The following is a 14,331-nucleotide window of genomic DNA, read 5'->3' as shown; positions in this document are numbered from 1 at the left end:
CAATACTCAGCATCAGAAAAAAGAGCCAAAGAAAACTTATGCATAGAAAAGACAATTGTGGCAATTCTCTAGGTACATTTAGCTACCCTCTCCCAAATTAAGCCTCCTAAAACCTAGCAACACTTCTGATCAATCATTTATTCATTATACACAACAGTAGTTATGAACTTGGACTAAAATGAAACAGAATTTGAATCATGTCTCACTTAACTAATCAGGGTGCCCTTGTCAAATTATTTCGCTGCTTAGACCTCAATATCTTTTATCTGTAAAATGGAATTACTAAGCCTGTCTCGTAGAGCTGTTCTAAGAATTAAATGCTGTATATGAGCACATGGTCTGGCACATTATTGATTATTATTTTATTGCTTTTATTATTATTCATACAAAAGATTTTGACCTAAATTACTTAAAAGGGTTTGTCTTAGATTTCTTATAATTTCAAACATCTTTCTAAAATATTTTAAAATTTGTTTGCAGACGTAAATTCAGAGGCGAGCTAATACACTTATGAAAGGAGGAACAGACTCACTGAGGATAAGAAATTTACAAACTCAGGCTTTTGTCATTGTTTTTTTTTTTTTTTTTGAGATTCTGCATATGAGTGAGATCATTTGGTGTTTGTTTTTTCTGTCTTATTTCACTTAGCATAACTCCCTAAATATCCATCCATGTTGCTGCAAATGGCAAGATTTCTTCCTTTTCTATGGCTGAATAGTATTCCACTGTGTATATGCACCTCATTTTCTTCATTTCATCAGTGGATACTTAGGTTGCTTCCATGATTTGGCTATTGTAAATAATGCTGCAGTGAACATGGGGGTGCAGGTAACTTTTTGAGTTGGTGTTTTCATTTCGTTCATGTTAATACCCAGAAACAGAATTGCTGCATCATATGGGTTTATTTTTAATTTTCTGAGGAACCTCCATATGCTTTTCCACAGTGGCTGCACCAATTTACATTTCTGCCATCAGTGCACAAGGTTCCCTTTTCTCTACATCCTCACCAACACTTGCTATTTCTTGCCTATTTGGTACGAGCTATTCTAACAGGTATAAGGTGCTATCTTACAGTTTTGATTGCGTTTTCCTGATGTTGAACACCTTTTCACATACCTGCTGGCCATCTGTATTTCTTCTTTAGAAAAGTGTCTACTCAGAATTTTTCCCCATGGATTTGGTTTTTGAGTTGTGTGAGTTCTTTTTATATTTGGGATGTAATCCCCTATCACATGTATATGATTTGCAAATATTTTCTTGCATTAGGTAGGTTGCCTTTTCATTGTGTTGATGGTTTCCGGTGCAGAAGCTTTATAGTTTGATATAGTCCCACTTGTTTATTTTTGCTTTTGGTGTCAAATGCAAAAAAATCATCACCAAGAGTGACGTCATGGAGCTTGCTCCCTATGTTTCTTCTAGTTTTATGGTTTCAAGTCTTAATGCTTAAGTCTTTAATCCATTTTTAGTTCATTTTCGTGTATGGTGTAAGATAGGGGTCCAGTTTCATTCTTTAACATGTGGCTGCCCAGTTTTCCCAACACCATTTACTGAAGAGACTGTCCTTTCCCCATCATATATTCTTGGCTCTTTGTTGTAAATTAATTGATCATTTATATATAGGTTTGTTCTTGGGCTATCTATTCTGTACCTTTTACCTACGTATCTGTAAAAGTGCTATATTTTTAAATAATTTGACAGTGGCAGTTCTAAGATATTTTCATTAGGAATCAGCTAATAGTTTGATTTATTGATATTTTTCTATTCCCTGCTAAACTCTCAGCAACTCCCAGATACTATGATTGTGAGAAATTTTATTACAGAATGAAAAGAAAGATTATGTATTAGAAGAAATGTATTTGAGTAAATTACTTTGAAGGTTTAAGAAAAAGATTTAAATGCTATCCTTTACAAAAATCTCTGCATACTTTACAGGTATTCCTGTTTTCCTGTCTTTACTCTGTATATTCCCACTATAAATCAATGACAATGATTTGTAAGACAATGCCAACTGTATTACTTTGGTCAATTTGGGTCAACAACTTTTTTGGAAAATCCAGTCTTGCCAAGTCATTTTTCTCTCTACCTGGAGAAACATAAGCATTAATATTTCCAGAAGAGTGGACCCTTCTAGCACATGGCTATTGGGTCCTGGTGTTGGCAGTCTTTGGTATTTTCAACCCTAAGTACCAGCCTGTCAAGCAACAGAAAATTCCTGTTTTGGGACACTTGCCATATCTCTTTTCCAAAATTACCTTTTCCTTTACCTTGAAATTAGGACATCCTATCTTCCTGAAGGCCAGTGGGGGAAAAATGTGCTTTTAAACCATCCAGAATTAAACAGTTCTCTGTCTGTCTGTCACTCACACACACACACACACACACACACACACACACACACACACACACACACACACCCCTATGCTCACACATCCAGAATTAAACAGTTCTCTGTCTGACACACACACACACACACACACACACACACACACACACACACACACACACACACACACACACACCCTTACACTCACACATCCTTTTAAACCATCCAGAATTAAACAGTTCTCTGACACACACATACACACACACACACACACACACACACACACACTCTCTCTCTCTCTCTCTCTCTCTCTCTCTCTCTCTCTCTCTCTCTCTCTCTCTCTCTCTCTCCCCCTCTCCCCCCCTCTCTCCCTCCCTCCCTCTCTGGCAATAATTTCTGACTTTCAAATGTGTATGCCAACGTGAGGGTAGGTGTAGCTAGAAGCATCAGCTTTGAGCCGCTCCAAGCATCTCTCTGGCAAAAAAGCAGGAAGTGAATGAAAAAATCTCTCCGGGGACTAGTGCTTCCCTTAGGGGTCCACGACTCTTCCCTCTACTCCCCATCCCCCACCGCCCCGTCCTAAACCCGGGGCAGCCTGGGCGCTGAAGTCCCCGCCCCCTCTAGCTGCCAAGAACTATTCTTAACCTTTTTTGGGCCGGGGACCTACAAAAAGCTCTGGACCCTCTCGGGATGGGGACAGACGTTGGGGAAAAGGTTTGCAAAACCTTGAAAGACCACGGATTTGAAAACACATCCCGAACTTCAAGATTAAGGACTCCATTTTTCTAAAACTCTTGAGTTGGAGCAATTAAATTGAGAGCGGAGCTCAGATGCCAAATCTAGTCCCTATCGAGAAACATTAGGAAGGGAGGCACTCTTGCCACTGGGCCACCTTCACTTCTAAGAACCCCAAAGAACGGGAAAACGGAGGCAGAAATGCATAGAGAGACGAGAGAGGACTGAGAGGAAGAAATGGGGACAGAAGAGAGAGCAAGGGAAAGAAAATTAAAGAGATGCGGGAAACGGAGAGGGGCACAGAGGGAAGGGGAGAAGAGACCAGAGTGACGGGAAGGGGGCAGAGACAAAACAGAGCGGCGAGGAAAAGAACCCAGATCCGGAGGGAGGAGGAGAGAGGGGAGCGGCACGGGAGGCACGGGTCCGAGGGCGCTGCAAGCGCCGGCAGAGGGAGAGAACTTGGCTCTGCCTTCTCTTCCAGGCAGGGAGTCTCAGGAGCGCCGATCTCCACGAGGTGGCGGGGCCGCGGCCGGCAGCCTCGGAGCTCCCAGGGCCTCCGGCTTCCGCGCACGGCCGAGGAGGGGACAAGATGGAAGGAGGCGGTCCCCGCTCGCTCCGCTTTCTCCTCCCCTCGCCTCCTAGAGGCGGGCACCAGGGGTATTTGAGCAGCGGTGGACCCGCGGCCCCCCCGCCTCCGCCCCCCACCAGCCCCCCATTCAAGAAGCGGCTCCGCTATCCCAGCCAGCACAGGGCGCCCGGCGCGCCTGGGAGCGCACGTCCCGCGCCTTCTCCTGCCCGCCCGCTCCTGGGACATTATGCAGCCAAACAGCCCCGCACCAGCCTTCCTCCTCCTGCTCCTCCTGCAGCCCGAGCGGCTCAGCTCTCGGCAGGCGGCGGCGTTGCTCAGCCGAGCGCAGACGGGACCCTCGCGGCGAGACCTCAGCGACTCCTAAAGTCAAAAGTTGGCGGCGGGCGCCGGGCTCCGCGCTCTCAGCGGCCGCTGCCTTGCGTCGCCACCGCAGCCAAGGAGAAAGGAGGGAGGGGGGTGGGGGCAACGAGGGGAGGGGTGGGGAGCACCATGCAGTTTGTATCCTGGGCCACACTGCTAACGCTCCTGGTACGGGACCTGGCCGAGATGGGGAGCCCAGGCGCCGCGGCGGCCGTGCGCAAGGACAGGCTGCACCCGAGGCAAGGTAATGAGGCTCGGGCCACCGGGACCCCTCTGCCCCTCAGCCACCTCCCTAGCCAACACGGGCGACAACGGGCACCCCACAACTGAGGTTTCTCTCCTTTTCCTAGAAAGAATTATCTCCAGCTTTGTAGCCTCTCCCTTTTTTAGGTCATTCCCAGCCAGTTTCTAGGGAGACACACTGGAACAAACTGAGCCCCTTCGACAAACACCCTTTACTTTTAACCGGTTCTTTCCCTTCCCCATTCCCCCCCATGCCCCAAACTATAGTTATTTAGTAACCGGGGACACCAGATAATGTCATGTCTAATGAAGAGTATTTGTCAGGATCTGAAATTATCTCATGTATTTTGACTTGTTCATTGGCTTCGAATGGCGTGTAACCTCAGCGCCTAACACAGCTTCTGGCTGTTTCTGGCACACAGTAGGTGCTCCACAAATATTTGTCACTGACTGAGGAAGGGCAAAGGGATTGACTCGAATGGGCACACACACACACATGCTGAAAAATAACAGGACAATGCCCTCACATTCATTTTAAATTAAACTCGTGGAACACTGATTTATTGGTTCATGTGCCTCTTCTTTCTCTCCGCAGTGAAATTATTAGAGACCCTGAACGAATATGAAATCGCGTCTCCCGTCAGAGTGAATGCTCTCGGAGAACCCATTTCCACAAACGTGCATTTCAAAAGAAGGCGACGGAGCATTAATTCTGCCTCTGACCCCTGGCCTGCCTTCGCCTCCTCTACCTCCTCCCAGGCGCATTACCGCCTCTCCGCCTTTGGCCAGCAATTTCTATTTAATCTCTCCGCCCATGCCGGATTTATAGCTCCACTGTTCACTGTCACCCTCCTTGGGGCGCCCGGGGCGAACCAGACAAAGTTTTATTCCGAGGAAGAAACGGAACTCAAGCACTGTTTCTACAAAGGCTATGTCAATACCAAGTCCGAGCACACGGCGGTCATCAGCCTCTGCTCAGGAATGGTAAGTGGGTGCGCGTCGCCTCCCCTCCGATCCTCTGTACCTCCTCCCGCGTTTCTGGAAGTCTTCATTGCTCTAGCCTGAGACCCTCACTGCACCGAGTCCTTGCCCTGGCATTAAATATGTACTAGAAATTCGTTTTGCATCTTGTAGTTCTGGTGACTAGCCCAGTGCATGAATTTACACTGGAGAAGGAGCACACGCATCCGCCCCCAGCGGGTGAGCGCTCTAGGGTCATAACTTGGCTCAGCTGCACAGTACCCAATGCCAGGAGGTGGCTTGGAAGTCGGTTTCCAAACTGCTAGGGTTGCCCTTCCTTGCAGCAAACTCGGCTGCCCAGGAGAGGAGCAGCTGAGCGCAGGGAGGACCCGACTCTTTATTGGCGCGTCCTGAGTTATGGGTGTGGGCTGAGGATCCCCAGCCTCGGTACGGGGAGTTCCTTCTGTGTGTCGTGGCGGGCGGTGAGTAATCTAGTCTTGCGTTCTCTCAGGGCCTTTTTTCAAGCGCCAGGAACCCTGAGGCTCAGCAGGATTGACAGGGAACAGGACCTGTCCCTGGAGCGGAAGGGTGGGCCCAGGGCTCGGGGGCGGGGAAGAGGGCGGAGCCTGCCCCGGACGCTTTAATTAGGATGGAAACTTGGAGGAGGGCGGGGGTGAGGCACAGGGCGGCTGTGCACCCTGCTGGCAGGGTGGCCCCAAGAAACAGGCGTAGTGGAAAACCTAAAGAGGCTGCCCAGACGACATTTAGGTTCTTCTGGGGTTTCTACCACTCGCGGGGCTTCCAAGGAATCGGAAGAGGGAGGCTGGAGTGCGCGATTCCCCAGAGAATGAGAGCGAGAGGGCGGAGCGCTCACCTCGCTGCTCTTCAAATTACGCACTTAGCTGGAGATCCAAACCGGTCCCCTGACCCTCTGCTGAAGCTCCCGCAGCCCCCCACTTGCCGTCCAGTAGGTTCTACTTGGCGTCCACCGTCTCTCCCCACGCCACTGTAAGGCCCTGGGCCGGAGCTAGAATGGTCCTGGAGTTGCCCAAGCGGTGTGCGTTTCTGTTTCGCGCCTGTGACGCAGAAACTTTCAGGGTCCGGCTCTCCCTGCGAACGGTGTTGCACGCGCCGCGCCCGGGTGAGATGGGTTTACCCTTCCCCTGAGCACCCACATTCCCCGTTGTCACCTTTGTAAAGTGGGAGGACCATGGATACTTACCCGAGACACTCGGCTGCCTCTTCTGCACGCTTCTGCCCACGGGTCCATAGTTCCCCGTCGGGATGTCGCATCCAGCTCCACCTCTCCATGGAGGTGTTGGGTGGGGAGCGAAGGAAGCCTGAAGACTGGGAGCGGGGAGGTTTAGTCAGCTGGGATACCCTCCTGGAGACGAGCTCTTTCAGCCCCCAGCAAAGCTCCCGGAGCCACCATGCGTAGTTGAGATTGTTTGGGGGTGGGCGGAGACCGCAGTTTGGCCAAGGGAGAAGGGGTGCTGCAGTGAGTCATCGCTGCCCCAAGAACTGGGGGCAGAGCACAGGAATCCTACCGTTCTTTAAAAGGTTATAGCCAGGCTGGGCATCCGAGCACTCCAGATCCCAAAATTGTGACCCTCAAATTCCAGAACCTTACGGATAGGATAGGGCTGGGTGCGTGCGTCAAGTTTGTAAACAGCCTTTACTCCTCCTCCCTGCCCGCCTCCACACCCCGCTGAGTGGCCCTAGCAGTTGTATAAATATTTTACTGTGCACGACCTTAATTTCAATTGACAGTTTTAGGTGGTGACTCGCACGTGGAATTGCAACTGGTAATTCCCTTAGGGAACTGAGGGCCAGGACTATAGAACAGACTGCCTAAACCCGTTTGGCAGTGCAAAATCCATTTACATTGCATTTAATTTGTAATCTTATGGTGGTTGGGGGTAGGGGTGCAGTTGCGGAAGTTCCAGCATACATCTTAAAAGCTATGTATTCTGGCTGTTTCTGTCTTCAGCAATTGATCTGACTTTAAAATCCTCTCCCTTTATCTTAGGTAATTTATCTTTCTTCCTGAGACTTTCTCTTACCATGTCTGTAGCAGTAATACCATGGTGTTCCTAGTGCCCAACCCAGGAAATCTTCCAGAAATCTTTCATTCTTGTGAATGGGCCATGAGAACCCCACCCCACCTGTCCATTATCAGTTTCTCTGAATTCCATCTCTAACAGGCCTTTCACTTCTGCCGAACATCACTACCTTAATTCTAGTGCCCTCATATCTCTCCCCCTCTCGTGAGGACTGACATCAGAAATACCTCCTCTGGCTACTTCGGGTGTTCCCTCTCATCACGCCCAGATTAGTCATGACTAGACACAAAATCACATCACTACCCTGTTCACTCATTTTACAGAGCTCTTCGTGGCCTACTGAACAACTCTACACTCCTTCTGGCAGTTCTGCCCATTTCCAGTCTCTGTTCTCACCCCATTCACATCTACATGTCTACTCTGTCTCTTAAGCTTTCCTCCACAGATCCTGTAACTCAGGCTACCTGCTTTTGTCCCTCTCTCTGAATTTCCTTTCCATCCTAGCCCTACCTCACTGCCTTTGGGTTTACTTGGTCATCTCACCCAGCTCCACATGCTCAAATAATACCCTTCTTTTAAATGGTATCTTATGTCTCTTCTTCCCCAGAAGTCTCTTCCTAGTCCTTCATACTGCTGTCATCACTCCCTTTCCACCTTCATAGATAATTCTCGGCATCTCTCTATGGCGCTTCATATGCTCTGCCTTGTATTACAGGTCTCGGTGCACATATTCTAGTCCTTTCTCCTTGGTAGCAGGGTCAGCATTCATTCATTTCTCTCCCATATTAGAGCCTTGTATATTCTAGTTACTCGGTGCTATGTTTGAATAAATGGTCACCTTAACTGAGAAAGGGATTACTCTTTGAGTGAGCAACTGTTTTGTGTCAACAAAGTTAATTTGGCATTGTATAAATACCATTTATTGAACTCTTACATGCCTGACACTGTAATAAGTACTTTTACATATACATTATTCTGCTACTCAGCACTCTCACCCTCAAAACAACCCATTTTACAGATGAGGGTACTGAGGCTTTGCGAGTTGGAAACTTGCTCAAAGTCTCACAGCTAATCGGTGACAAAGTCGGGGTCCCACCCAGTCTTCCTGACCCATGCTGTGCATCCTGGGTCAGAGACTGAATCTGTGTCCCTAAAGATAATTTCAAAGGTCTTTTTTAAAAAGGCACAGGATTAAAGTCAGAATACCTGAGTTACAGGTTTAGCACTGGGACTGATCAGCTGCTTGTGTATCCCTGAAGGGGAACTATGGACAAGTCGCTTCGTTCTCTGGGTCTTGGTTTCCCTTTTGCTTATCAAAGATGCCAGGTCTTCACCAGCTGAGCTTCCAGGTTCCTTCCCATCCCTACTAGGCTTTGCATGTTGTAGTAATCTTCCTGCTCTTTGCTCAGGGAACACCAGAGTTGTGGATTAAAGACGAAGAGAGGTCCATTGGGTGAGATAAGATTGTTAAATCACTTCTTCTCAGCACACTGACTACTCTGTCTCTTAGTCTGACCACATCAGAGTTGCCCACTCTGTAAGCCAGTGGCTTATGAATCGCATGCAGAGCTTTTTTAAAACCACAGGTCCCAGATCTCACTCCTGGAAATTGCAAATCTGTAGATGTGGGGTAATGCCTCAAATCTAAATTTTTATGAAAACTTACGGGCACTTTTAACTCTTTGCTGAGTTCGGGAATCCCGGTATCTTATCCTAAGGTTTGGCAAACTTAAGAATAAGAATAAAAAAAATCAAGCGTAAGAATGCCCTGCAGTGCTCATTAAAATTCCAATTTCTGGGCTCTCCCCCCAGAGATTTGCATTCACTAGACCAGATCTGGGGTGGAGTGGGATGATTCGGATTTCTAACAAACTCCTGGATGATGCCAATGCTGCCACTGACTCTCAAGGCGGGGGTTACTTACCTTGTCTTCAGAGGATAAAAGGGCTCTGCTTCCCCTGCTACCCCCACCCACCCCTTTAAAGAGAAGAGCTTGATCTCTTTCTTTAAACACTGACCCTGGCATGGCATGGGCAATTTTTTGTGTTCTTGTAATGTTTGGTTTGGGTAGTTCAACCTTGAGGCATCATTTATCATCTGCAAAACTTGTAGGTATGTGGAAAGGGGAGGGGAAAGAATTAACGCTTTCAAGGTGTTTAGAATGATTGGCAAACGCAAATTGTATTCTGGTGGTTAGAGGCTAATAGGGCCACACGAAAAGACACTAATGTGTTCTAAACAGTTTACGTGCATTATCTCATTTAATCTGCACAGTAAGGATTTTTATCCCCAATTGACAAACAAGGAAGCTGCAGCTCAGAGCAGTTCAGGAACTTGCCCAGAGTGTGTGGGTAAGTGGGTCTGCTGGAACCCGGGGCAGCTGACTCCAGAGCCTTGTGCCATACCACTCCCCACTGCAAAAAGAAGTAGGGTGAGAGATTCATGTGCCAGTGTCCCAGGTGGCACCACACTAGGTGCTTTGTCAGCATATGCTCCACTCCCTGAATTTGCATTATTCACAAGGCTTCCCTGGGTCAGCTTTTCCTCTGGAGTTTACACTTACCCCTAAGTTTCCAGGCTGTCTTAACACACAGAAGCTCATTTTCAACAGCCTGTGTGAGTTAATGTGATTGATTAGAACCTGAGCACCAGAAAGTACTTCTTAGAGACTTGGATAGCAGGTACAGTAAACTAGAGTCAAATCAAGGATAAGCTACTGACATGGCAGAGAGTGAAAATAAACTGCTTCTCAGAATACGTGGGCAGCATTTTCAGTTTGAGCAGCCCTCAAGGGACAGAGGTTGGGTAAAATGGCACCCCCTCTACTTGGCAGTGTTCCACTGATTTTTTTCCTCACAATCGCTATTGTATTAAATCAACCTCTCGTCTTTTTTCATTTGCAGCTGGGCACGTTCCGGTCCCATGATGGGGATTATTTTATTGAACCACTACTGTCCATCGATGAGGAAGAAGATGAAGAGGAACAAAACAAACCCCACATTATCTATAGGCGCAGCACCCCCCCAAGAGAGCCCTCAACCAGAAGACATGCGTGTGACACCTCAGGTACTTGCTTCTTGCTTAAGCAGAGATCCCAGCTCTGTAGGATGCGTTAATTGCCGTACTGCAAAGATGTAGCTCTTTCACAGGCTACAGAGTGCCACCATTTACACTGTCTTTTATCTTCAAGTGACGTAGGTGTATTCCCATTGCACAGATGTGGAAGTCGAAGAGAAGTTTAGTAACTTATCCAAGGTTGCACAGCCAATAAGTGACAAAGCAAGGATTTGAATTCAAACAGTAGTGACTCCAAGCTCACTAAGGGCAGAGCTGCCTCTTTCGTCGAAGCTTAATTTTTAGGATTAAGCTTTAGTAATGTCTTGAGGCTATTGTAACTGTATCCTCAATCAAGTAATTGTTTATATTCTCTGAATGTCATTGTGTTTTCTATTCATTGGAGATTAAAAATTTTTTTTAACATTTTAGGATTATGAAAAAAGTCTTACAAGTGGAACTCACAAAATCTTCTGTGTGTTTATTGGAGTTTTTCCTATCAACTTCAGTTTAGCTAATGTTCTCTGGCTTCAGAAAATACAGGAATGGAACTATAGGTTACACCACTGCTATGTTTCAATCAAAGTATGTGCCCACCACTAGATTCTCTTCCATCCTGGACAGATTCTTGGAGGCTTCGTGCTGACATGTTTGGCCACTGTCCGGGTTATTTATGTCATTCTGGATACTTGTGGAAAGCTTGCGCTCTTCTGCAGTCTTGAAGCGACACTTCCCTGTCTTTGAAGCCTGGTTACTTTCTCTTCGATGAAATATAGCCTATTGTGAGATATTGTCCCTCAATTTAGTATTGTGTTTTAGGATATTTGTACTTTTTTAAAAAAAGAATTCTTGGACTTCCTATTTCTAAAACTTATCCTTCTCCCTTTTCTTTTTCTTTTTTTTTAATTTGCTTCTCCAAATTACATAACTTCTCATGGTCTTTCTAGCATCTTCAGGTAAGCCCAAAATTCATGACCAACAGGGGGTTTCCTAAAGTCTTTCCCAAATAATCACTTGTTTCATCTTATATGTATATCAGGTTCTTTCACTGTGACGGAGTGTGTTGTCTTATTTCCTCCTGGAATTATTTCTAAAGTGAATCCTTTAATAAAAGATAATATTGACTGCTGATAACTCAGAGTAGCTGAGTCATAGGGTGCAGCAGCACACTCTTGCACTTTATCCCATCTAGTCCTATTTTGTAACCACCGGGGCTAGATAGAATATAACTGACATGTTCTGTCAATTATACTCTCTAAGGAGCCAAGAGGTTGGGGTGGCAGGCTGAGAAATGAGTAATTATACTCAGAAGCAACAGTCCCAGCAAGTTTGATGACAACACATTTATCACATTTCTTTGGACCATGCTACTAAGAACATTGACCTTTACTTCTTGTCTTCCCAAATCTGAATTAACAAATGCATATTTTACACATGTGCATAAACATAAACAGCATGCAATAGGAAATATGTGATTCCTCCCCTTCTATCTTACTATGTTCAAAGATACTCAAATAGTGTTTTCATTGATCCATTTATTGAACAGTGGCTCTTTGTGCCCTTAAGTGGCAGCAAACCAGTTGTTTTTTTTTTTAAGTCTACCATTTATTGTGGCCCCGTTCTCTAATGGCATTGTGCAAAGCACTTTACCTACCCCACTTTACTTAATCTTTACCTCAGCTCAGTGAGGAGGGTACCATTCTTACCTCTGTTGTGCCTGGAAAAGGAACTGGGCTTTCAGAGGTGAAACAGCCTGCTCAAGATCTCATTTAGACCGTAATGATGGTCCATGTCTTACACTGTGACCCATTTCTCTGTGCAGGTGTGATGTGTATGTGTGTGGGGATTAGGGTGTGACAGAGAGAGAGAGAAGTCTGAATTAATACTATCATTCCAAAAGTTATCCTCAAGGCTAACTTTTTAAATTAATTATCCAAGTCAATGGACATTTGATTTTCTGGGCTAGAGGACAAATCATTGTCAAGTTCTGTTAAAAACACAAAGATTAGGGAATCTGAAAAGGTGGAGATTGTAGACGATGGAAGATGCCTTATTTTTCCAAAAAAGCTTGTTTAGGTTCTGATCATCATTGCTATCACGGCCTTTTGGTGTCACCTTCCAAATCAGCAATGCCAACTTCTAGTCTTCCTTCTGGTTTTTGCTCACCAGTGATAAGTGATGCGGCAGGCTCTTCCTTCACCATGAGTGATGCTCAGGGGCCCAGCAGTTTTGGTTGGCTCTTCCGAAGGTTGCTGCTGGACTATGCCACTCTGGTTTCTCTCTTCCAGCTGCTCTGCACCCCTTCTTTGAATTCAGATGCAGGAGGCTCAGAACAGTTGGAAAGAACTTTGGAATATGGCACAATTCACCAGCAGCCATTGGAGGGACGGACCAGCAGGTCACAGAAACCTCCGAAACCAGGTAGCCTTTGCACAGGGAGTGAAAGTAGGTGGGGGCTGGGGGTGGGAGTGGAGGGAGAAGTCCCTCTGGCCAGACAGGAATTCCCTCTCTGCAAATATCAATCCATTCAGCTTCTGGCATATCCCCCTCACAGTAGCGGCTGGTAACCAGAGCAAGCTTTAGAAGTACCCTGGGAGCCTCATACAAATGCAGATTTTTTAAAACACAACCTACCAACCCGCCTCCCAGGAACGTGAAATGAAACAAGATCAGTGGGTTTGCTAAGTGCTCCAGGTGATACAAATGCAGCTAAATGTGAGAGTCCCTGCTAAAGTCAGATTTAAGAAATAGCCACTGCCATAGCTTGTTGCTTGCTTGGCCCTGCATTTGGCTTCCTCTATCCTTGCTTTCTCTGTCTTCTCACAGGTTGATGGAATATTTTCTGGAGGGAACCTTAGTACTTATGGCTAGGCCGTCATACTAATTCTGTACAGATGAGCAAACTGTAGTCCTGGGATGTCAAATTACTTATTTCTAGGAGTGATACCCTATAGAGTCAGCACCAGCCCATCAGAACTGAAGATAGCCCAAGGCTTGGAGCAGGCCAGTGGAAACCCCTTGCTGAGCTGGGGTAACCCTGTCGTCACCGGATTGTGGGAGTGGGTTCAAGATAGGACACTGGGGCTGGTAAAGTGCCCACAGCTGAAATATAACTCTTGCTCATTTCTGAGTCTGGATGTATGTCTAATTTTCAAGAAAAAGATTCTGAGATGATGTATTAACAAGACATGTGTAATCTTTTTTTAGAAAAATATGTTATTGAAGTATAGTTGGTATACAATATTATATTGGTTTCAAGTGTATAGCATAGTAATTCATCAGTTACAACATTACTGAATCCTTATCCCAACTAGTGTGGTTAATACCTGTCAACATAGAAAGATGTTACAGAACTATTGACTGTATTCTTTATGCTGTACTTTCATCCCCCTGACTAATTTATATTATGATTCAGATTTTATGCCTCTTTATCCCCTTCACCTATTTTACCCGCCCTCCCCAATACCCCCACCCCCCATGGTAACCACCAGGTCTTCCTAAGTGTCTGTGAATCCATTGCTGTTTGCTTTTGTTTTTAGATTCCACATATAAATCATATCATATGGTAATATGTTTTTCTCTGCCTGGCTTATTTTTCTTAGCATAATACCCTTTAAGGCCATCCATGTTGTCACAAAGGATAGGATTTCTTTCTTTTTTATGGCTGAATAATATTCTACTGTGTATATGTGCCACATCTTTATCCATTCATCTACTGATGGACACTTTGGTTGCTTCCATATCTTGGCTATGGTAAATAGTGCTGCGATAAACATAGGGGTGCATATGCCTTTCTGAATCAGGGATTTTGTTTTCTTCAGGTAAATTCCTAGGAGTAGAATTACTGGGTCATACAGTATTGCTATTTTTAGTTTTTTGAGGAAACTCCACATTGCTTTACATAGTGGCTGTAGGAATTTTTTTTTTATTAAGGTATCATTGATATACAATCTTATGAAGGTTTCACATGAGCAACATTGTGGTTACTGCATTCACCCATATTA

The 14,331-nt window shown here is 45.7% G+C and overlaps 1 protein-coding gene and 2 long non-coding RNA genes across 25 annotated transcripts in view; 2 read left to right on the top strand and 1 right to left on the bottom strand.

Moving 5' to 3' along the window:
- Positions 1-3,692, top strand: part of LOC118972528 (uncharacterized) — a 465,003-nt gene extending 461,311 nt beyond the window's left edge. For both annotated transcript variants that reach the window (XR_012128946.1, XR_012128950.1), the window contains one exon: positions 3,540-3,692. This is a non-coding gene — a long non-coding RNA (uncharacterized lncRNA). The remainder of the gene's footprint in view (positions 1-3,539) is intronic.
- LOC108391663 (uncharacterized) overlaps positions 1-10,170 on the bottom strand; it is a 284,047-nt gene extending 273,877 nt beyond the window's left edge. For 9 of the 14 annotated variants that reach the window (XR_012128935.1, XR_012128936.1, XR_012128937.1 and 6 more), the window contains exons 1-2: positions 6,758-10,170; positions 6,433-6,557 (exon numbers count right to left, since the gene is read on the bottom strand). This is a non-coding gene — a long non-coding RNA (uncharacterized lncRNA). The remainder of the gene's footprint in view (positions 1-6,432; positions 6,558-6,757) is intronic. The other 5 variants (XR_012128940.1, XR_012128939.1, XR_001851816.3 and 2 more) reach the window with 4 other exon arrangements.
- Positions 4,052-14,331, top strand: part of ADAMTS9 (ADAM metallopeptidase with thrombospondin type 1 motif 9) — a 157,176-nt gene continuing 146,896 nt past the window's right edge. For 4 of the 9 annotated variants that reach the window (XM_037019228.2, XM_073230842.1, XM_073230843.1 and 1 more), the window contains exons 1-3: positions 5,101-5,234; positions 10,177-10,339; positions 12,616-12,748. In XM_037019228.2, the coding sequence (XP_036875123.2) occupies positions 5,182-5,234; positions 10,177-10,339; positions 12,616-12,748 (349 nt within the window). In that variant the 5' untranslated portion in view covers positions 5,101-5,181. Of the gene's footprint in view, positions 4,252-4,845; positions 5,235-10,176; positions 10,340-12,615; positions 12,749-14,331 lie in introns of those variants that run through there. The other 5 variants (XM_073230841.1, XM_017666472.3, XM_073230840.1 and 2 more) reach the window with 2 other exon arrangements.

This window comes from Manis javanica, chromosome 3, assembly GCF_040802235.1.
Source record: "Manis javanica isolate MJ-LG chromosome 3, MJ_LKY, whole genome shotgun sequence".
NCBI lineage: Eukaryota > Metazoa > Chordata > Mammalia > Pholidota > Manidae > Manis > Manis javanica.
This window is presented reverse-complemented; position numbering and strand designations above follow the sequence as displayed.